The sequence below is a fragment of the Anopheles moucheti genome, chromosome X, assembly GCF_943734755.1.
Source record: "Anopheles moucheti chromosome X, idAnoMoucSN_F20_07, whole genome shotgun sequence".
In the NCBI taxonomy this organism is placed as follows: domain Eukaryota; kingdom Metazoa; phylum Arthropoda; class Insecta; order Diptera; family Culicidae; genus Anopheles; species Anopheles moucheti.
In genome coordinates this window covers 6,790,751-6,815,049 of record NC_069142.1, presented here as the reverse complement: position 1 = coordinate 6,815,049, position 24,299 = coordinate 6,790,751, and the positions used below count along the sequence as shown (strand labels likewise).

At 44.4% G+C, this 24,299-nt stretch overlaps 1 protein-coding gene and 1 long non-coding RNA gene across 2 annotated transcripts in view; one reads left to right on the top strand and one right to left on the bottom strand.

The window, feature by feature from the left end:
* Nucleotides 1-18,502, bottom strand: part of LOC128306317 (uncharacterized) — a 35,004-nt gene extending 16,502 nt beyond the window's left edge. The window contains exons 1-2 of the long non-coding RNA XR_008287587.1: nucleotides 18,440-18,502; nucleotides 10,502-11,266 (exon numbers count right to left, since the gene is read on the bottom strand). This is a non-coding gene — a long non-coding RNA (uncharacterized LOC128306317). The remainder of the gene's footprint in view (nucleotides 1-10,501; nucleotides 11,267-18,439) is intronic.
* Nucleotides 18,503-20,353: 1,851 nt separating this feature from the next.
* LOC128306994 (protein scarlet) lies at nucleotides 20,354-23,692 on the top strand. Its single transcript, XM_053044691.1, has 4 exons — nucleotides 20,354-20,825; nucleotides 21,925-22,799; nucleotides 22,876-23,446; nucleotides 23,520-23,692. Exons 1-4 carry the CDS (start codon nucleotides 20,354-20,356, stop codon nucleotides 23,690-23,692), a joined length of 2,091 nt encoding a protein of 696 aa, XP_052900651.1.
* Nucleotides 23,693-24,299: the final 607 nt, after the last annotated feature.

Here is a 24,299-nt window from a genome sequence, read left to right as displayed (position 1 = left end):
TTAGTCATCCCGTAAGGGTTCGTGGCGCTTTTCTTGGGCCTTTTCTTTTTGCCGGATTTTGTTTTTGTTTGCAGAAGAATTTTTCACACTTCACACGCGCCGATACGCGGGAAACGCGATGCTTACAACAAAAAAAAAACCAACGACACACTGAGAAGAGAAGAAGATGAGAGTCACACGGAGAAAATTAAAGTAACAAAAAAAAACAACACATCCACAAACCACCTTTTACACCCCACAAGCTGAGGGATGGATTACCTCGGTTATGCTCGGAGACAAACGTCGTCCCATGGCAGATGTGCGGTGATGCCAAAATATTTTCCAACCCAAATCGGAACACACTCCCCATCCCACTCACATCCCGCCGTTCCCTTCCCTCACCCCACCACACCATCCCGGGTCATTCCATTTCTCCTGCTTTTCTGTTTGCTACTTTGCTGACCGCGAAAATGTTCTACCATCAACCACCCAAAATCCCACCCCCATACCACCCTCTTTTTCTCTCCTCCCATCCCTCCTAATGCTAAAACGGGAGTGCAGTAATTGGGTGGGTGAAAAATGAAGCAAATTTTAATGTGCGGAATGAAAAGCAGACAGAGGGAGAGAGTCCAGACCATGCCATCATCCTTGAGGGTGCAGGGAGCGTGGGGGTTGAAGGAGAAGAGGGAAGGGGGAAGGGGGGGGGGGGGGGGTGGTTGAGGTAAAAAGCAAACCGATCAACAAACAAGCCGCTGATGAACTTACGTCACGAGTGACCGTGTGTTGCAAAACATCAGACCAACGTCGTGGGGTGGTGCCCGAGTATGGGGTGACAACCCCCCCTTTTTCCCACCTGCAATTTCCATCTTGAAAATCAAACCTCCGCGCCGTTTCCAACGCATGATTTTCGACTGTTGTGTGGTCGCCAAAAAAGAGATGGTGACCGTTCTGACCTACCTTTTCACCGGAAGTAGGTGTGCGAGCTAAGGGCAGAAGTAGGGGAGGGTGGTTTTGGGTGGGGGGGGAAGGAGAGAAAGGTGTGACAATTTTGGGTGTCGTGGCTTGAAACCGTGTGCACCTTCATGGGAATCAAACAGTTTGGAACGGACGAGGACGAAAGAGACAGAGAGAGAGAAAGAGAAGAAGAGAGAAGAAAACAAAAACAATAAAGACATTTTACATGTCAAATGACAGGACATTGTCTTTCTCTCTTTAATGTGCTTCCATTTCGCCTGTTATTTCTTCTGTATTGAGTGGGTTTTTAAAAAAATGCTTCTCTAAACGAAAGGCCTCCAAATCGGGCTTATGCACATGTAGCAAAGTCGGTAAAACTTGAAACGACAACCTGAAACACACATATTTTTCTCCTTTTCTTTCCTCTCTCTCTCTCTCTCTCTCTCTCTCTCTCTCTCTCTCTCTCTCTCTCTCTCGCTCTGTTCCACATATACAAAGGTCGTATTTTTTGTGATGAAAAATAATGTCAGTGCCAAAATAAAAATAGATCTGCGCCCCCCAGCACGAGAGCACGGAGCACGAGCGGTGGGGTAAAAAGCATTTGAAAAATCGTAATGGAAAACGAAAGCATGCTGAAAATGGTTTTCCACGGTATGTGATGCAAGGATGATTGGAAAGTGAAGAGGAAAAACAAAACGGAAAGATTGAAGGATAACATTTAGCTTCAATGTTTGGCGTGCGGAGGAAATGTTTAGCTTCCAGAAAGCTTCAGTGTATTGGCTAACAGTTGGCAGCAAAAGAGAGAAAAAAAAAACTATCAATCCACAAAACAAGAGCAAATGGTACAACAATCGACCATCACCTTTGGGTTATGAGGCATTAGAAAAACGAAGCAAGGAAAAAGAAAAACAGTAACCTTTAGGCACAAATGATTCGTGACACGTGCCGTGACTCAGACAAGACTTTCGGGTTACGAGGTTTCGCACACGAGTACGTGCGGAACGGAACGTAAACAGCAATGCGCACACATCGCCCCATCGCCGCCGACATGGTTCGCACCCGGAAAAATGATTTTTACACGCTTCGACACGGTTGTGGAAATTGTTTTCCTTTTTTTTTTTGAGAGAGTGGAATGAGGGGCGGGGGAGGGGGGGTTGAAGGAAGGAAGGGGGCACACAATGGGGCGGAAAACGAGTACGTTATGGTTGTTGTGCAACCGGTCCGTAACAGATTCGATCGGTGCAAAAACAAAACAAACACACAACAAAAAATAGTCGTCTTGCACGCAAAGGATAGCCGGATGGCACGCGAAAATGCAACACCTTCGGTTGGGTGGAATGTTCCGCTATATGTTTTGCTTGTTGAGAGGTCGATTTAACCTTTTTGATTGGCCAGCTATCTGGGTGTATGTGTTAAGGTGCACTATTGGCGAGATTACAATCTCGTAAATGTGTGTGAGAGAGAGAGAGAGAGACAGATCTCTCGGCTCGGTGACATATCGAATAAAGGTTTATTAATTCGTGGACGGAATCACAATCAATTATTACTCTAAATCTACCTACTCATAAGCTCCTCAGTTGCAGGATTGATTTTGCTCTTGTAGCGGTTTAAGCGCCAATCACCTTATCAGCTACCGTGGCCGATATGGTAAGTGCCGGGAGGCGAAAAAGAGACAACGTCACCGACACGGGTTCTAATCTCAAAGTCGCCCCGCATATATGACACGCGTTTATTGGAGGAACTAATTTTCGATGCAAAGAAGCAATTGAAAAATATTTCTTCTGAAAGAGAGGAGAGTTAATCAACACTTCCGGGGGGTTGTCTTCCTCTTCCAAGGGATAAAATAACACCTGTGTTGCCCTGCTGGCTTTTAAAACCGATAAACGATTTAATTGTTAGTTTGTCATGCATTCTGACGATGCAAAGCTATTTATACACCTGTCAAGAGTCATGCTGGGATGCAGCATTGTTGCCTGTCATGGTGGTGTGACTACAACGAGTGAAATTCAGTACCTGTCCAAGAGCTTGACGATTCACGTTTGTGTTATCGTGTGGTGTTTAACAGCGTTCAGAAATCTTTAACTTTTAACGACACTCTGTCGCAGTGCGAATGTTTTCGAGCTCATCGCCTGGAGGTATGTGAGTTGCTTTACACATTGACAACAGAATTAACCAAGCTATTAAATTATTAGCATTCAAGTATCGTGGGACTCTCATCAGTGTGTATGGGTCGTCTTTGTTTGCCGAGTCTTGAGCGATTGGGGAGTTGAGTTTTGTTCTGTATTAGAATAAATGTGAAGTAGTTCAACCAACCCAGCTATAAATTTCTGCAGTGTTTTGAGCTTAGAGAGTTTTGAGAATCATTTAGCATTTGTCGTCTTTTTGATGAGGTTCGTTGGAAGCTTGGACGATGTTACAAATTGGAACTTAGACGAGACAATAATATGGATGATTTATAGTTTACTGAGATTTTAAGTATGTTCAGCTGAATATACATCACCAGTCCCAGCCTACATAGCGGTTATGAATGGATTTAATTCACACACCAAATTCCTTCATCTCGACAGCAATCCATAAAACATATTCAAATGAACCACTTCTGCCAGCTCACACCCCGAGTCATACGGAAAAAAAAATCAATTTCATTGTTCCCATTGCATATGCCTCCTATAGCTCGTCCGAAATTGCAGCTACTCACGAGCACAACACCACCGGTGCACAACCCGCCGCGGGGTAAATCGATACACGCCCGGCGTGTACGAGACCTTTCGCGCCCTTTTTGTGTGTGTGTGTGTTTTTTTTTCCTTAAGAATGGCGCCGAGCAAAAGCCAAGGGCCCCGGCAAGCATGGAGTTTAGAAGGAGAATTTTTCACACTTCACGCCACATAAGTGTGCACCAAACGAATGTCTTCGCGCTGCTTATACGGCCGGTGCTGGTGTTATGGGTCGAAAAACGCCCAAGGAAGGGGGTTCAGCCGATTGAGCGATAAGTGTGTTTAGGGTACGCTCGGAAAGCAACGAAAAATCTGACATTAAACCATGTTTCACGCTGGAAAACTTTTGCCTAACAAAGCAATTAAGAGAACAAACGGATTGATTGTGGAGGTCGGGCAGAGTAATGCGGCATATATTGAAAGGGAGCATATTTTAACGCTTGCTTTAAATTAGTTGCTTCCAGATATGGCCGAGTTTCTGGCTAATTACGAACATATTCGATCTTTGTGAAGAAATTTGTGATCATTTCGTCACAAACAACACCACAAAGCATCCTTCTTTGTGGTTCTTAAGATGCCTAAGATACGAAGATCCGATTCCTTGAAGGATTCGATCGGATCGGATCCCAAATGACGGATTCTAAAAGGATTCGACCCGATTGGGATTCTATAGGGCTTGAATCCGAATAGGATTTTGTTGGGGATAGACCTCCAAACAATGTACTTTCGCGCCATGACAGGATTGTTTATTTGTTAGACAGATTGAGAAAGCAAGGGCAACTGGAATAAGGGAGTATGGAATTTTACCACATAATTTAATTAATAAAATAGTTTTTCTATTGCTTTAAAGGAATTCTATAATATCGTATTACAGTCGTTGCCGCTAAATGTTGTCTCGTATTCACTAATTTTTGACAGAAGGTATCAACTTTTGTCCCGTGATCACCAATTTTTGACAGTGACTGTCAATTTTGTCTCTTAGTCAATTTGTCAGTGGCTGTCAATTTTGTCTTTGTCTCTGTCTCATTCATACATTTGTGTGTGTACACAATATCTAGCGAAATGTATTGCGTTATTATTTTAGTGATAAATAAAATAAAATTTATTGTTAATAAAGTAAATAACTTTATGAATCTATGTAAAAACATGCAACTTTACCGAAATAGCCTTGCAACCCCTTTTTTTCAATTTAGCAGGTAAAAATCAGTTTAAGTTAATTCATTTATGCTGTATTAAACATAATATCAACGGTAATTGTTTTTGATGTTTTATTATAATTATCAAATATTCTATACGAGACAAAAATTGATGCGTACTGTCAAAAATTGGTCACTACGAGAAAATGTATGCGTTAGAGATACGTTTTTTTTTAATAAGAAAATCAGACATACTGTTTTAAAAAAAAACTTGCTACAAAATAATAGTGAACCAGTTCAGTTTAAATTCCAACGACGTTACAACTGTCAACGTGCAAACCAAGCCAGCATTCCTTAAAAGGTAATATTGAAGGCTCGTAGCATCAGCATTCAGACGCCTGGTTTTTTTCTTATTTCACCAACTGTCTCCCTTTTCTTTATCTCTGTTCCTTTACATTAGCGTCACATTCGCTTCTCGTAGCAATAGGAATTAAACTTCCACGGGATAGTTTTGTTCTGACCGGTTTGGGTGCAATTTTCGGTGTGCCCAAAATGATTTTAATTGAACAAACAGTGCTGTGCAAAAAAAAAAAACACACACTGCAGTATGGCGAGCGACAAATCGTGGAATTGTTATTTAGTTTGCTATAAAGTTACTGGTAATCATTATTTTTGTTTTGCTGCTGAAGTTTACGTTACCGTACACGATCGTTTATTTGTTCCCTAGCAACAAGAATGGAATCACTGCTTCCAAGCGTGGGTTGCAGCGCACCGAAGGGTGTATCATTATTTATCGTTAGTGAGCAACGCACACACGAAAGCGAATAGTATGATAGCTACCTTTAATTATCTTCCCTGTATCATAGATACATGGCCGGCATCCGGGAATGGGAGGAAATGGAAAAGAACACACACAGAAAAAAGTACACAAAACACCCAACGAACAGCGCACGGCAACGTATCGCCCGGAGACGGCGAGGTTTCTGACATCATTACTGTAAAAGCTATCGTCAAAACAGATCCGAGAAGGAAAGACGCCACCACTTCTGATCGGTGCGTACCGATTGGGGCGGCGTGTACTCGCCCCACGTTGCAGCAGCGCACGGAATCTGTACCGTCGGTGGGTCGTCGTGGCAATTTGACGCCGGAAGTTTTACGGGTACGGTCGCTAAAGGATGTCCCGCGGTGGTTTGCTGGGTGCATGCGCATGGACAGCATGTGATGAGGGCCGCGAGGGTGATGTGAGCTGACCCCATTAACGGCACACATTAGCATGCACGGCAAGGCGAGACCTCGGTGTTTTTTTTTTGGTGCGGGACACAATCTGCTGGCGGGACGACCTTAAGCAATGATGCTGGGGCGATGGGGTGATGATGATGATGATGATGGTGCGGAGCGAATGGTGGCGACATTTGAACGACGCGGATCAGTTTGCAACTTGTGTGTGTTTTTTTTTCTGTTACTTGCGAGGTTGCGAACGGATGCGAATGATAATAAAAACGTAAAGTTTACGGGGAGAGGATTAATGTGCAGATCGATGGGATTTCTTTTAACGCTGCTGAAAGCTTTACCTAAGCGCCCCGAAATGCCGTGAGTAATTTAAAAGGTAAGGACGTTTAAAAATCTGCAAAAAAATACTTTAAATTTTACTTTGGATTTGAAACAACGTAACACAAAACTAAGCAATATTTTTTAAATATTGCAATAAGCTATATTTTTAAATAAAGAACAACAGTAAGTAAAAACGTGAATACAGTGCTTGTCATATATATGTGACTTTGATTACTGTACTAATTTTATTATGTTTTGAAATGTCAAAAACTATGTGTGAAAAATGTGAAAAATTAATTTGAAATTAAATTATTAAATTTTAAGACATAAACTGCTTTTTCCATATCGCCACAACAATCTCAGCAGGTATAGGTATTTAAATATTATTATCCACAAGCTGAAATTCGCTTCAATTTACTTTTTGATTTTAATATAATTAAGGCTTATTAAGCTCACCTTTGCAAATAAATTTATACAATGTTGATACAATAAATATAAGATATGGTGGATAATGATAGTTATGAGACTGACTGTATACAGCCATTTAATGGTAGTAGTCGGTCCAGTAACACACCGCATTACCCATTGTCTGGCATTACTGTAAACATCTTCACCAATGGCAAACCAGTCACGGTGACGGAGCATGCCGGCGGAGGTCATGGCGCCTGTTACGATCGCTTCATTTCTGCCAATTGAGCTTAATTCTAGCGGTCCCAACCATGGAATAGGTTGGCCGTCGATGTGAACGGCGAGTTTCTGTGTTTATCGTGCTTATCAGTCCGGGGTCCGTCGCTAGAAGTACCATTCAAGGTGAATTTCATCAGCAATTCTATCGCTCAGTTGCTCAGCTGTATTGCAATATGCAAGCAAATATAAGTTTTTATTGCAAAATGGAACAGCCATATGGAATTTCCCTGTTCCGGTAGAATAAAATAAAATTGATTGATTTTTAAATGATCTATCGGTAAGAATGGAGGAAAAATAGAAGATCTTTGAAATGTAACAAAACTATTTCAAAAAGAACAAAACAAAATTTAGAAAAAAAAGAAATGCGAAGAGCAAAACAAAACAATCGGTTGCTTTTGATAGAGAAAGTTAGCATAAAAATCGATTGACCGGGAGCGATCCAGACGATCCGGACCCTTTCTCTTTGTTAAAACCCTATGCGCCAGTTTTGTCTTCTCCTCTGATTTCGTTCATTCTTTTACTTCTGTTTCTTTTCTTGTTTTATTTTTTTGTTTTGTTGCATTTCGTTTCGGCGTCACTTTTCCATTCGTGGGGCTGCCTTTTCTCCTTTCCTTTTCTGCTGCTGTTTTTCATTCTCTTTCGCTCTCTAGCTTTACGGCTACGGTTGTGGTATAATTTGGTTAACTTCTTAACGTCACGCAAGTGTGAATGTAAGTTAGTGTTTGTAGAAAGTAAATAAAAATTAAAAAATATGATGAAAAAACAGAATGAAGTTAAATGAAAATTAACTCCACGAAAAGATGTTTAAAAGGAGTTTCTCGACTCGCGGCTGTATAACATCATTCTCAAAAACAAAAATCAAAACATAACGACAAACAAGCAACGGTGGTGTGGAGCATTACGCCAAACAGTAGGAAGCAATAGAAGAGAAAAAAAAGAGACAAAATCATCCCTTGTGCGCACCAAACTCCATGCTCGCAACACTCAAAGGCAAGGCCAACCCCCAATACGGTAAAGGGGGTAGCAAGAAAAGCAGAACAAAACAAAGCGAGACAAAAAGTAAACCAGTGCAAAAGGGAACAACGGGGCTGGGATAAACAAAGTGACACAAATTTACAACAAACGAGAGGGCCCTGTTGGCCAGGCGCAGCAAAAAAAAGGGGTGGTTGTTAAAACGTTGGGGTGAGTGGAGGGGGGGATAGGGGGGGGGGGGGGCAAATGTGATCGAGATGCGGAAAAAGGTAGCAAATACAAAAAGTGCACCCCGAAGAAGAAGAGAAAGAGAAAGCCACCGCTAGATGGACGCATTGTGAAAGGGGTGGGGGTAGGAGGTGGCTGTAAGGGGAGGGAATGGAGTCTACCTCCGAACACGGTGCTACCGGAGAATGGGGAGCGTGAAATCGAGCGGGCACCTAGAGCAGGATGGGGTGAACTCCGGAATTAATTCCGACACCTCGCTACCGTCCCTTCGCTGCCCTATAACCCCCCCCAGAAGCACCATCCACGCGCTTTTTTTTTCGCAAAGTAAGTCCCGCACATCCCCTCGTCCAATTCTTGGGCCTGCTTGCCCAAATATGAATGCATAATAGTGCAAAGAATCCGAAACGGATCCGACTGTTGGAAGCACGAGCAGCAGCGGCAGCATTATCAGCGCGCGAATGAATGTTTTCGTCGCTGGTCGGGGGAAAAAAAGGGGGTAAGAGGGTGTAAAAGGGGGGTGAATTTATTCACGAACCCCTGCTTCCTGGTCTCCTTCCGCTCCCTTTCCTCCTTCCCACCTACAGCTCATGGTGCTGCTCATTATGTATGCCCATGGGTCTCAGCCCGATTCGAAATCCATCCCAAACCGGATTAGAAATGGATGCTGGAGTGCCCTCTCGAAAGCCGGATGGCGGTTTTATCCGTTTTTGCCCTTCACTCGGCTTTGTCTCCTACTCCGCAGCACTGTGTTGCAAGTGCATACGTTGGTATGTGTGTGTTCAAATGGTACAGCTTCCGTTTTTTCGTGGAGTAAAATTCGAAGGGCGATTTACATATAAAACGGCAGCAAAGAAATAAAAAAACAACCACCTTCAGTTCTGTGGTTTTATGTTCATCGTTCGCATTCATTTATTTCTCTTATGCCACCGTGAAGGTGGCTTTATCCTTGGCAGCGTGTCACTTAGCCAGTCACTTTTAGTTTACGGCCACATTAGAGCACAATTATAGGAAATACAAAATTAAAATATAAATAAATGAAGGAAACAATTTAATGCACAATATCTCAATACCACCCCATCGGAAGGGGTTGAAAAATTGCATTGCACGCTTATTTTTGCCTGCTAGTGTTTTACGATCCATCCGCAACTGACGATCGTGGTGAAAGTCACCACCGGTTTTGCTACCAGAAGTGCCACCGTTTAGAAGCGGGTGGAAGTGAAAGTGAGTCAAACATGGAAAGGGGTCGTCTGGTTACTAACGATTTGGTTTTTAAATTTTATTCTTGCTTTATTTTGGCTGTTGCGGTTGGAGAGAAATATTGCGCAAAATCAAGAAGATGTTTTAATGAAAAATCAAAAAGGTATGTTTTCCATGTTGATACGTCAACTTCAAAGCGTTTTTAAACATTTTTTTTATGCCTTGGTGTTTACAAAAAAAAAGATTTCCCCTTTAATTTATAGGAACATAAAATGAAATTAAGTGAAAATTAGCCAATCTCAAATCACTTATTACAATCCCCTATAGCAATGACTGACTATTCGGTTACGTGGTTAATTAAGTCGTAGTCGTCTATGACAACATGTTGATCTATGTGACTGAACTTTTGATTTATTCATTTCAAGACCTATTCCAACACTTGTTCTTGCCGTGGTGTACTTATAATGAATGATGTATTTTCATAATATTTTGTTTAATTTATCAATAAATTGTACAATAAATACCAACACCTCAAAGTATCAATGTACTCATCTTGACACTGCACAACTGAGGGTAAATTAACGACTGCTTACGTTCCCTTTAATACACCCTTAATTTACCCGATTAATTGAGGGTTATTAAAGGTAACATTTACAACATTTGGCTGGTTGGGTTCCATTTAACGATTGCCCAACTTGTTCACGTTACCGATGCAAAGGAGCTCACGTTGATAGTTCATTTTTAACGATTGTTTATTTTATCTGTTCGCAAAGGTTTCGTTGCAAAACTGCAAGTTCCCTATAGCACGGAAAGTTCGACAACTGGATAAATAGCGTTATCCTTTAAAAAGATTTTATAATGAGAGTATTTAGTGTTAAAATTAAATTAAAAAAGATCATTCCTTGTACAGTCGATAGTGAATTTTATTGGATAGGCATTAAATTTAATACTTTCATAATCAAACATGGTGGATATATAATTTTTTAAATATTGAAGTAACCAAATAAACACTCCCACAAACCCTGCAATAGTGTACAGTTCCGTAAGGTTAGGGCAAATGTTTTTTGCGAATGCGGTACATACCTTTCTGCTTTTCCTGCTCGACGGGCGCTGTTCCCACTGGCGCACGATACCGGCCGGGATTGCTGATTGTAGGCGCTGGTACGTGCGTTGATTGTTGCCACTGATAGTGTGTGCGTGCTCGATATTCCACCGGATTGATCGATCCAACGGTACGGCTGGCGTTAAAACCAGCGCGTTGTGCACTTTTGAGTGACGATTTGTTGACAAACGGTGGACCCGGCCCCACGCGGTTACGAACGAATGGGGGTCAGACTAGGCAACAACCACTACGCACCACGGAGTCGCACGCATACACGCAACCGCAAGACACAACGGCCACAGGCCTCACACCACCTGGGTCACACACGCGCTATGCATGGTCGCGTGCTGCACGTGCACCGCACGGTGATGCGGCTGTTACGCAATGAAGGCTCGTTACACGCACTAACGCACACGCACACGGTGTATTGCACTGTTTGGACGCATTTTTGGCGTGGACGCAACCGTCACCGCACACGCACGCGGCGCGAAAATCGTTACAGGGCGCGCAAACACCGCCAAATCGCATATCCGGTTGGTGATGCTTCGTCCCACTGCCCTTGCCGTGCGGGTGCGCCACCCGCCAACCATCAATCAACGCGCATCCACCAGCAACGGACGATGTGCGGGGTGCTTGGTGTGGGAATGGTTTTTGGGGTTTTGTTCGGGTCAAGTTTCACTTTCAGCCAGCCACCCTTTGCCAGAACGTTGTACGCGGGCCCCAGGCGGGGTTCGATTTTTGCTTCGCTTTTTTAAACAGGAAAAGACACAATTAATTCCACAGTGATGGGAGAGTTTTTACGGTCGAAAAATGTGTTTTTTTCTTCCCTCCAGAATGCCGCCCGACAGCCTTCTTAAAAGTCGCACAATGTTTCACCCAACCAACCGGTGTTGTGGGTACCGCGAGGGATACGCGCGTGCCGGTACCGCAACACAAACACCGCTGAATGCTGCGTCGCACAAGCAGGGAAACGAAACACGGTACAGAACCGTTCATTAGACTACAACTACGGTGGTGGCAGGAAAAACTCACCACCATTGCGCGCGCATAGCATTTTTGTTTTTCCTCCGCTACGAATGTTCCTGTGGTGGGTGTGTGTGTGTGTGTATGTGTGTTTATGTTGAGGGTGAAAAACGGCGGCAAACGGAAAGGGTGGTAAGCATTTTACGGTAAAAAGGTGCACGCACACTAGTGCGCGATACGGTGCACGGGCGCACGCGTTCGTTGGGCCGAGCTTAAGGAAGCGCCTGCGATTGTGGACGAATGGGCGGAAGGAGATTTCAATTGAAAGGGTGGAAAATATGCAACATCGAAATGTATCATACGCGGCGTCACACAAATGTCCTAACGACATTTGGCAACGACAGCCCGAATATTTTGCTTTGCTAAGATGCTGCCTAACAAGTGACACTGAAGCTTGATGCAGTCTGAGAATGAAAACCTACCGAGTAGACCGTAGAAATACCTTTCCATGGAAAATTGGGAAGCTAAACGAATACTAATCGATTTACAGGACCGCGGAACAAAAGGATCGCACCTCGCTCACTGCAAATTGTTTGAATGTAAACAAAGTCGCTAGCAGATGCCACTAGTGTCAGGCGCAAATGCTGGAACTCTCCGGTGGGATTTTTCGCACGGCGTTTCTACGGAAACCAGTCGAAAACAGACGCTAACCACAACAAAACATAATTACAGTCATTGCCCGAGTTACGCGAATCTCAACATTTTGACACTTTTGTGTCATTTTGTATGTGGAATTGCATTTTATGTTTGTTAATTATTTTTTTTTTGGGAAAATTTGAATCCCAAAAAATACGTTACATTTTTATATAAATAAACATAATTTTTTTATGTTTTATGTTTTTATAAATAAACATAATCTCGAGGACTACCCGTGCTGATATCTCGTCTAGACTTGAGCTCGCGTCAACACATTTTTTTCTACAGTTCTTCGCATCTTTGGAGATCATTGTTTTGAGTAGTTGCTATAAACTTTAAAATTTTTATAGCACTTTTTTTGCAGTTTTTGAGTGACTTCAATGCTTTGCAGAAGATATCGCAAAACAACAACCGAATAAATATACAATCTATTCAGTCTTGGCAGGCTTTTTCTCACCGGTTTTACTCACGGCGGCCGCACTGAAGCCAGGCGGGGAAGTAAAAACAGACACTGCGTACAGCATAGTGTCACCGTACTGCACTTTCGCACACCGATAGTGGTGTGCGTGAAGCTTCCTCAGCTGCAGAGCCGCCAGCAGTGCCGAGAGGGTCAGGAGGGTGCTACATGTGTGCGACGGATTTTTTCGATTTTGATCCGCGTTTTCGAGGATCTCTCTGCCAGGCACACTGTTTCCTATCGGCAGCAAACCGGGGGCTGTTGTGTACAATGGTTGCGAACCTATTTCTTCACCGACACCTTCCGGCTACTGGGAACAATCATTTCCACCCAATCTGAGACACCCCGCAGTGGGGAGGGTTTTGAGCGGTGAACGTAACACCATGACACAAAAAAAAATACATCTTCATTTTCCCATGCACACCAGGAAATACACACACCAAAGAGGAAAGGAAAGCGACCGTATCATGTTGCGCGGAAAAGTGATGCCTTTCAGGACACTCTTGCCTTTTTTTTACGCAATTCGTTCCATGTGCTTTATGGCGAATGTTGTGTGACGACCCCGTATTTCAGGGGTTTTTTTTGTTTGCATTCCCCGGGTGTTCCGGGAAGTGTGTGCTTCCTTCGTGTTTCGCTGATGAGCAAAAGAGGAAACGAAAGCCGAAAGGGACGGAGCATATGTGCACATTCGGCCAGCGCTTTGTAGCGTTTTTGCTATGCCATTTTAAAACTTTCTTTACATAAATGTGCAGATTGTTTTTTTTCTTCTTTGAATATATGGGCGTGGAGGTCAAAAATCACCTCATTATACAGTCGTGCAAAGGGATTTTAAATTTAAATTTAAATTTTAATAATGTATTCTTCTTAGAACACGGCCTGCTAAGGGCCCACAACACATGTTTTGTCGCAAAGCATGATAGATCAAACAGGCAATCTTTTAGAAGACTTCCCAAAGGTCACATATAAGTACAGGGAAGGTGAAATCTGAGGAGTTCTAGAATACAAGTATCAATATGTCTAAAAGGATTCTTAGTAATGTTCATAAATGCTGCTCCAATAAGAATAAAAGGTAATAAAAGGCTATGCAACACGCTCACTTTGAGTTAACTTCAATTTAAAGGTTTTACTAACCCTAATCAGATGTCTGACTTTTTACTTATCAGTATTTAGTATCTCTTTTAGAAAGAGTTTGTTTGAAATGTAGCGAGTGATGAGTCTATGATGACTAGAGGTAACAAATGACATCTTTTGTTATCAATCATGGTAGTATCGAGTGGGAAGTTGTATTATCCTCAAGGATTTGTTTTGCTCTACTCGAAACGAAACTTTCTTGAATTTACCGTATCTCAGTAATTTCTTGAACAATTATCTTCAGGGATTTTATGGGTTTTGACAAGATGGCAAAGATGACAATGAGTACAAAAACAAACTCCAATTAAAGTTCCAATTGTTGTCCAATTGAAGGAGATTTAAGAATTAAGATATGAAAGAAGTTCTTAACTATTGTGTGAATATTTGAAGTACGTTGTCAAAAGACCGGTTTTTTATAGCATTTGATATTTTGTTTTACAATTATTGTAAAGTTTTGTCAATCATTTGTTGCTAATTGTTGTATAATATCATCAGGGGAAAAGTTTTTCTTGATCTACACCTCATTAAAATCTAAGGCAATAGAAAGATATCTTTCTAGATTTGAACGCTGATAGGAGCGTGTTGCTAGCCGAGCTGTTACCAATCACACCATTGGAACCGTCGAACTAGACATCGTTAAGAGCGGTATAAGTTCGATTGACTATGGGGCAAGACACATCATCAGATGAATGCTAAACTTCAATTCGCCACTATTGCCCTCTGTTTTGACGCTAGCCTTCCATCAATGCCATTGTGCTTGACGATGTTCCAGGCAATACTTAAACGATTCCATCTGTGCAAACGTGCCGCTTATCGAGCTGGATCTGCAGATCCGGCCAGGGGAGCATTCGCATCGCCATAAAGTTGTTCAAGTACACAGACCACCACTTGCAATGCCTCTAAATACCTACTTTTCAGCAGTTTTAGTGCACCCAACCCAAGGGCACCAAGGTTCTGACGAGCGGCTGATGGAATGAAGTTGTGCTGAATGTTGGTGTTGTTGTGCTTCGGGGGGGGAGTTGTGATCTTTTTTTTTCCTTTGCTTTGCTTTTCCCTCTACAGAGCCATTGAACCGTGCAGCTTCACTTCGCTGTTAATGGAGCAGCCAGCATTCATTCAAATCTCGACTGCGACGCTTAATGACAACCGTCGTGAAGGACGGTCATCGCGGTGCCGCCGGACACGACGCGTTTAAAGAAGACCTTTGTCGAGACGTTAGGTTCTCCAGCGTTCTCGGGCATCTCCACACCGTTCTTCTTCCTTTTGCCATGACTTCCTCCTCCTGTCTGTGCATTTCCACCATTGCATGTGTGGTTGTCTGCGTTCCTTCGAACCGGTGGTCCATGTCTCTACGGTATCGGCGTTTGCTACTTCCTACAATAAAAGGCTTTATATTCTACTCTTTCGCTTAATGTACCCCCGGGGGCTGGAAATGGAATCACCAGCGCCTCGTTGCCTGCTGCTGTCCAGTTTGTTCGATCGTACCGCGTTCCCGTTTCGGACGGCTGGTGATGCATACGGCTCCCTTATTATGCTACACCGCCCGTCCCGCGCTCACATACTTCACACATTTCGGCTCCGTTTCAGGGGGTGGGTGATGCTTTTGCCGCATCACACATCTTCGCTGGTATCTATCGACTGTAGGGTTTTTTTTTTGTTGTTGCTCTTGTCTCTCTTTTTTACTTTTGTTCCTTCCCGCCGAACATAAACACCAGAAGCAGAAGCATCACACAGCAAGGCAGTAAATAGCAAATAGCAGCATAAAAGCATAGGAAAAACGGCTACTCACTGCCGATGACGATGGTGATGATGATGTCGAAGATGAAGGAAGACGACACAATAAAAGAGAGAGAGAGAGAGTGAAGGGAAGAAGAAAAAAACGTTGCACATCCTGAGTTTCTTCAATGTACCAAACAAAACGGGAGATCCGTTGGAAGGGGTGGAAACGCAAACGGGGTAGAAATAAGACCAAAAGCATTGGAACATTGATGAAAAAGGAAACCAAGAGAAAAGCGAATGGGTGAATGTAAAATGGTGAAGAAAAGCCGGGACACAGGAATAACAAACCTCCGGACTGGGAGTTGGAGAAGAAAACGGATCGGTTGTAAGGGAGGAACTTTAATATTATAAGGAAAAAAAAAGAATTTAAAATAAAGGGAAGGCGAAAAACAAGCAAAGTGAACGGGCTCTTGATGTATGATCACGTAGCGCTTTGATGTGTAAGAGAGTGAGAGTGAGATAGAGCGAAGGAGCACAAAACCGCGGGAAGGGAGAAAGAAATAGAGTGGAACTTGATGACTTGAATAAGGGAAGAAAAAAAAAAAGGTGCGATTTTATCGTCCCTGAGAGGAAAAGAGATCGTGCACGTTGTCTCCATGCGTGTGTGTGTGTGTGTTTGTGTGCGCATCTACACAGTCACAAGGGGATGATGATCAATCCGTCGCATGATTTTTGTGTGTATTTTTTTTCATCCCTTATTTTGTCGAGTGGGTGGACGCGACACCGGGCAGAAAACTGCGCGAAAAACCGCACAACATTGCGACACATCGGCACAGCGCAAAGAGCGCCCGATGACGTGGGCAGGTGATGTGTGCGTGTGTGTGTGTGTGTTCCGATTCGATGCACGGAACTGCACGTGGTGAAAGTGCGTGCATACAGGAGGGAAGGTTTCGTTTAACCAGCACAGAAAAGAGCACGAGCGAGCGAGCGAGAGAGAGACAGCAAAGATATTTTGATATAAAAAGAGAGTGTGCGGTACACACATACCGTACAGCATTGGTACGCGATAGAGAGGAATAAAAAAGGCGACCGTGCTGTGGTCAACAATTTTTTTTTTGATTAATCAAACACACGCGTACATACGATCATCCGCTTGCAAGCGCGTAGCTTACACGTACACATGCGCATGCATACGCGCACGGTAACAGAGTTTCGCTGTACGATCGCGGGTATTATTTTTTTTGTTGTTAAAAATTATTTTTCCCATTTCGTGCTCTTTCACACACTCTATTCTTTCTCCTTTCGGCAAGTCCCGAAAACTGACAACTTTTCGTGCGTGTGTGCACGATCAAGGGAAGCGGGAGAGAGCCCTTAAGTTCCAGCGCACCACAAACCAGTGAGATGAAACTTAATTACGATTAGATCATTCTCATCCCCGTCTCATCAACAACAAACAATTGTTTGGGGTGGGGGAAGTTGCTTTGAAACTTTGTCATCTAAACGTCGAAACAAAGCCCGCTCTGTGAGGGTAGGGGATGCAAAGGGGATCTCTACCTGTCTGCACGATGAGTTCCATCCCTTCACTTTCCCGTTGCCCTTCAATCGTGACGGAGCGCTCGACCCGGCCGTAACCGTTTGACAGCTGTAGATGAGTGACTACAGTGTGGATGCTGGTGATTTGTGGAAGCTGCCGAACGATGACGTACGCTGATCTTGGAGGCTTTAGATTTCGCACATTTGTCACGGCAGATCAGATCAGATTTGACAGGTACATCGCTCGAGCTATCCCGTAATTTGCGGACATTTTTGGCAGTTCCTGTGGTTTGGAATGTTGAAGCTACTAGCGCCTGCTGGACCAACAACCGACATCAGGGCATTGCTTTTAAGATAATGGACCATTTTGATCATTTAGGCTTCTCTTGCTCGCTTCTGTTGTTTATGGTATTGTTATTACCCACCTTCCACCATCGCACAGATGGTGCTGTGTATTGGTGATCAGCGTGTACAGCGATGCACGCACACCTTCGGGTCACATGAAAAACGCGAGATGAAGGCATTGGAGAACTTTAATGCGGGTCGGAAGCATCATCCAAGCAGTATGATGCGAGGGGATATTTTCTTTATCATATCTGATAACAAATACACACCCACACAGAAATGAATGCGCGCGCTATGTAAAAGAGGGCGCTTATCGCCCTCGGTTACGATCGCGGCTCCACCGTCGGTACCATGCGGCTCCACATATTGCCATCAAGGTGGGACGATGCAGAAGACGCATCGCGATGCACCCAGCAGCAGCAGCTGGGTTGAGATATAGGGACAGCTGACAGTGGCGGGGAATTTTCATTTCGCGAAACGTACGGCCTTGCCTAGTTCGTGCCCATCTGGTTTAGATCCACACAGAGCGGTAAACCACACCAGGCAAAGCGGGGAAGAATTTTATGCAAACCATCGTTAGGCGTCTACTAGACGGTTGATTGTCGAGTGTTATAGTGGAGATATTTTATGTTTTTGTTTTCCATAATCAATGTTGCATTTAACATTTACTAGAGTTGATATTATACGAAGCGGTTGCGGTTTTTTTGTTCTATTTCTTGTTTAAAACTTTTCATTACTTACGATTGTTTTTTTTTGTATTTGTATTAATGTTGAGATTATCATTAAAAAAAAAACACTTCACGCGCACCAAAAACATACAGTACAGGCACAGTCTAATAAAATAATGGTTCGATTAATTTCCACGACCTGCAGGCTTTGGGAGGAACGCAGAACGGTACCCGGCACGCAACATCCATTTTAAAGTAGCATCCCGTGTGCCGTTTGCCTACCAAGCGCAGTCAAGCTGAACCGTTTCCTGACAAGTTTTCACTACGTTTACGATTGCTCGCAATCGAATAAACCTTTTTACTTCAAATAATGAAAGCAAATCTAAATTTCACACGCATTTTTTTACCGTAACAACGCACCGTCACACACCGAATGAAACCACACGCGTACACGTCCGTACGCTGCGACGTATTCTTGGGAAGTGTCTGCAATCTCGTTTATCCGTGCTGTATCGTTTCCGAATGCCACGGATAAACCGTATTCAATTCACCATTTTTCTGACAGCGAGCGCGGATCAACGGGTGGTTAATATTTTTTGGTATTAAATTATTCGTTTGTAAAAATTTCTACAAAGCAAAAATTGTTTTTTTCTTTTTATTGTACCAGAATGTGAACATTTCCTAACACAAAACAATAATTAAAATTTATATATTTCCCTCAAAAAAGAACGTTACATGCAGACAAATTTTTCATTTTAACGATGAATAAATTCAATGTTAAGGTCGAAATGTTAATAAAAGCATTACCTATAACATTATACAACGATAAACATGTATGAAGAAGTCACGTGATGGGAAATACGGAATAGGAATAACGTGTTTTCCAAAAAATATTTTTAAACCAACAAAAAAACATCGCAAAACTGCTGTAGGAAAATGCTCGAACTACTCGAATTGCGATGTAAAGAAAGTTACCACGTGGAAACAATTTTTCACGCAAGGTTGACATTTTAAATTTAAATGTAGAAACGAAATTTCAGATCAGATAAACACAAACCGCTCTCATTATATTTTACATCAAATTGTTTATTCTACATTTATTAACCTGTGCGTGTAACATAAGTTATCTAAGAGATGGAATAGAAATAAGATATAAATGATATTTCTGTATCTTAAAATACGTCGCACTGTATGTTCCAAGTAAGATTCTGAGGGAACCGAACGGAAACAGTATAAAAAAGGCATTTATCAATTTCGCTAACCAAAGTGAAAATATAATTATTCATTCCTAGCCCGTACACGTGCATATAGACCGGTACGTTAGGCGCACTAGTTTGTTTGCTGACGAGGTTCGAACGCTTGCAGTTATGAAGACCGGAACACCCGGACTACATCAAAAGACACCCAATACAGGTGCATCTTTTTCAGCTGACAGTGAAGAACTCCCTCCCGTCCTACCCCGCGAATCATTACTGCCTTCCCCCCCCTCCCGTCCCTTCCTCTCCCTTATTCACCCCAACACCATCACCATTGCTGGCAGTTTCATGCCAACGCCAATGCTCGCTCCGGAACACTAGTAGGGATTCACTTAAGGGAAAATTACTACACATCCTACCTATATAGGACGTGCAGCCAACGCCAACGTGTCGCCAAGCTCGCGCTGTATAGTGTTACGGGTTACGGCCAGAACCGGATTCATGCAGGTTCTCACCTCGGCCGTCGGGTTTTGTCGTGAATGAATCCTTACACCTCCTAACGCCATCACCACGATACCCCGATCATTCACTCCCGTCACCGGTGTGACCGGAGGATAGAAAACATTTCATGCGAAGGAAACCGCAGCACTGCCAACCCATCGTGCCGATATTGATTTCCATCCACCGGCGTGTACCGTGCTCTAGTGCGGGGTGAGTCTCGGTTACATTTCTTCTCCCTTTTACGTCTGTCGACATTTTAACGCCAGCTTCAAATCCATCAGTTGGGTTGCGTTTGTATGTGGGTGTTATATTTTTTCTGTTTGATGAGGAAACCAATTGGCAGTTTCAACAACCTGAAGTTCAGGTCAGTTCCAGCTGAATCGTGTAGCAGTACACACCGGAATTGAGAATTGTCATCACCGCACCAGACGTATCGAGTGTGTTTGCTAGAGTGGTAGTGTGCGGTGTCGTCTACCTTTGGTATCCTGCCCCAAGGAAACTGAGCCGGGAGTTTGCTCCATATTAGAGTCTAATTTAAGCACCTTGTCCCATGTGAAGAAGCCACCGTGTGCGTGGGCGAATGTGTTCCTGTGTATATAAGTGTGTGGCGAGTGAGTGATTTTAATGGTTCTAGAAGAGTTGCCGAACACCGTGTGCATGCCACCAGTGGTCACTGCCAGTTCCATGACCAAGCAATCCGCTATCAAACTGCTCAACATGGTAGCGAACGGACGGAAGAGACACTCGTCGATCAATGAGCAGCAGCTGGTACCGTTGGAGCCGCCCGGAAGTTGCCTCTCGTCACCAACGCCGGGCGGTTCCAGCCGCTGCTATCAATCGTCGCTCCGCAGCTACAGCAAGTGGTCACCGACCGAGCAGGGTGCGACCCTGGTGTGGCGGGATCTCTGCGTGTACGCTACGGCCAGCTCACCGAACGGTGACCGCAACGGCGTCTCCGGTAGCCATCGTCCCTCGATCAAACGCATCATCAACAATGTGAGCGGTGCCGTAACACCCGGAACACTGATCGCCCTGATGGGTTCGAGCGGTGCCGGCAAGAGTACGCTTATGTCTGCCTTGGCCTACCGTACACCGCGTAAGTTGACGGGTCTACCTGCAAGTGGAACCTTCCAGTGGAGTTGTGGAGTTTCAAAAGCATCTGACGAGCATTCCCAGGAAATAGTACGATCGAATTCCTCCAGAGATATCTTCATATCCCATGAATCAGCTATCTAGTTACAAGATACTCCGATACTCATGAAAGCATAGACAAGAGGGAAGAGTTACTTTACAAATTAGAGCGTTACTGAAAAAACTCCCACAGACGACAGAGGCAACATCTGCAGGCGCCTAACAAAAAATCCTCCATTTTTACACAATTATAAACCACCATTATAGACAACCATTCAGCACTATTATGTACCGTCTTAGTTCTGCTTAATAATGCCATAATGCGTGACTATACCCCCTCAACCCAAACCTCCGCGCTAAATGTATTGGAATAGTCCTGCTGCATTAACAAGGCTTCACGTGGCGGCTTCTTAACCGGTTTACATATGTATTTCTTCGGAAACGGTACGATTTAACGTAGCGTACGTTAGGGTGGATTCGTCTAAAAGGTGCGCTAGGTAGTTGGCTATACCGCACCGTCTATCAATACCGCAAGAAAGCGTCAACTATGACGCTATTAACTAACATCAACAGCTCATTCAAGTGTGTAGTGGTTTCATTTTATCGACAATTACCGCCACTGCTAGGAGTGGGACAAATAGTCGAGCAGGTAAACGCGTTAAACACGCGCGGTGTTCTTGCATATGGGTTCAAATCTCAACTCTACCTACCTCAATTTAAAACCCAAAGAGGAAATAGCCATTTTTCTCAATAACCAGAAGAATATATACATGACACTCAATAGTGTTTTAGTCTCCAATGAATCAGTTGTAAGCTTCAAAGAAGAAAAAGGTGAAGGGATAATATAACCTCAAAAAGTATAAGTTAGACATCTTCAAACATTAAAAGGTTTCAGTCCTTCGGACTTCGCATAATGTTGGTTGACACCATAATCCTTCCTGGTGTTGTGTCCCCAAGACTAGGAAACCCCCTCTATCATTTCCTGTTTGTTTTTTTTTTTTCTAAACCCAACTCAATGTATGAACAATGTTTTTTTCATTCCATAACCATCGTCCACCACCAAGCGGGAACAGTTGTACAGGGTGACATACTCGTCAATGGGCAACCGGTGGGCCCTTACATGTACCGGCTGAGCGGATTTGTGCACCAGGATGATTTGTTTGTCGGTTCGCTGACCGTGCACGAGCACATGTACTTTATGGCGAAGTTGCGGCTTGAACGACGTGTTGGCCACCGGGCAATAGACCAGACGATTCGCGACCTGCTGGAACGGACCGGCCTGGCACGGTGCGCCAGCACACGGATCGGTGAGGCGGGCGACGGGAAGATGCTGTCCGGTGGTGAGAAGAAACGGCTCGCCTTCGCCACGGAGCTGCTGACGAAGCCGACGCTACTGTTCTGCGACGAACCGACGACCGGGCTGGATTCGTACAGTGCACAGGCGCTGGTGTCGACGTTGCAGCAGCTGGCGCGCCGCGGTACTGCGATCATCTGCACCATCCATCAACCATCGTCCCAGCTGTTCTCGATGTTCGACCAGGTGATGCTGCTGGCGGAGGGCCGGGTCGCGTATGCGGGCCGCCCACTGGACGCGCTTGCCTTCTTTGCACAGCACGGTCACGCCTGCCCACCGAACTACAACCCGGCCGAGTATCTGATCGGTGCGCTCGCGACCGCACCCGGGTTCGAGAAGGCGTCCCAGCGGGCCGCCCATCGGCTGTGCGATCTGTTCGCGGTGAGCGAGACGGCCGGCCAGCGCGACGTACTGATCAACCTGGAGGTACATATGGCGGAGAGTGGTGACTACCGGGTGACGGAGGAGCAACATCTGTCCGGACGGCCGCACTGGTTCCACGCGACCCTGTGGCTCACCTACCGGGCACTGCTGACCGTCGTGCGGGACCCGACCGTGCAATATCTACGCCTGTTGCAGAAGATTGTAAGTCCCACCAGGTAACTCTTGATTCCAACCTTGAACGGCTTCCTCACGCAACTACTCCTCGTCCTACTGGCAGGCAATCGCACTGATGGCGGGCCTGTGCTTTACCGGTGCGATTGAGCCGACGCAGCTCGGGATACAGGCGACCCAGGGCATCCTCTTCATCCTCATCTCGGAAAACACCTTCACGCCGATGTACGCGGTACTGTCCGTGTTTCCCGAAACCTTCCCACTCTTCATGCGGGAAACGAAGAACGGTCTCTATCGCACCTCACAGTATTACGTAGCGAACGTGGTTGCGATGCTGCCCGGGCTCGTCGTCGAACCGCTCGTGTTCGTGCTGATCGCGTACTGGCTGGCGGAGCTGCGCCCAACGTTCTACGCCTTTCTCGTGACGGCAGCGGCGGCCATGCTCGTCATGAACGTGTCGACCGCGTGCGGGTGTTTCTTCTCGGCCGCGTTCAACTCGCTGCCACTAGCGATGGCCTACCTGGTGCCGTTCGACTACATCCTCATGATCACGTCTGGCGTGTTCATCCATCTGAATACGATGCCGGCCGCGACCCGCTGGCTGCCATACCTCTCCTGGCTGATGTACGCCAACGAGGCCATGTCCATCGCCCAGTGGGAAGGTGTCACTAATATTAGTGAGCACAGCATAAACCCTACTCTGCTGCTTTGCGAGATGTTTAATGTGTGTAACATTACGTTTAATTACAGCTTGCCCTGCCGTTGATGACAAACTGCCATGTCTCCGTACCGGCAACGAGGTTCTCGAGCACTACAGCTTCGACGAAAGCCACCTGGCGCTAAACCTGTGGGCGATGGTGATGCTGTACTTCTGCTTTCACGTGCTCGGTTATTTATTCCTGTGGCGCAAAACCAAGCGCTGAGGCACGTTACATTTTTGTCCGCTACCGAATATACTTACTCGTCTGGTTTAAATACATTAGGAAACATCAGCTATTCGTTCTTTAATACTGCTCGCAGGGAAAGAGAGAAATTATGTTATTTGTAAGAACTTTATCGCTCTTCAGATTTCGTAACGAACGAACGATGTAACGACGTTTTTTTTTTCAAGTAACCATTGATTGCGCACGTGATCAGCGAATTCGAGCAAACATAAAATAACCCAAGTAGCAAATTTTTACACCTCAGCTGGAAAAACATCGCCTTGTGGTGAGTAATTCCAGCACCCAGCACGATCGAAATCAAATTAAATACATTATTCTGCAGTTGGTTCATGGACAATCCTTTCCTACATTTTACGTTTCACGTTTTCTATCCGTAAACAGGAGCTTAATTACACAACCAAACGAAACAAGAAGATAGAAGGAGATATCAAATATCAAAGATATTTGAACCCAATTGAAATTGGATTTTCATTTCGCTTATTTCTTTAAAATAAGAAACAATAAATAAATACGTTGAAGTACAATACTATAGTGGTGAATTATGTATATTCACCACAACACACACACACGAACAATTGTGTTGAAA

What these genes read in the sequence shown, in the direction of transcription:
- LOC128306994 (XM_053044691.1), top strand. Translation starts at nt 20,354, where the DNA reads ATGGTTCTAGAAGAGTTGCCGAACACCGTGTGCATGCCACCAGTGGTC. An exon ending in CTTGGCCTACCGTACACCGC is followed by an intron (nt 20,826 to 21,924) that starts GTAAGTTGACGG and finishes TCCACCACCAAG; the next exon opens with CGGGAACAGTTGTACAGGGT. An exon ending in TACGCCTGTTGCAGAAGATT is followed by an intron (nt 22,800 to 22,875) that starts GTAAGTCCCACC and finishes TCCTACTGGCAG; the next exon opens with GCAATCGCACTGATGGCGGG.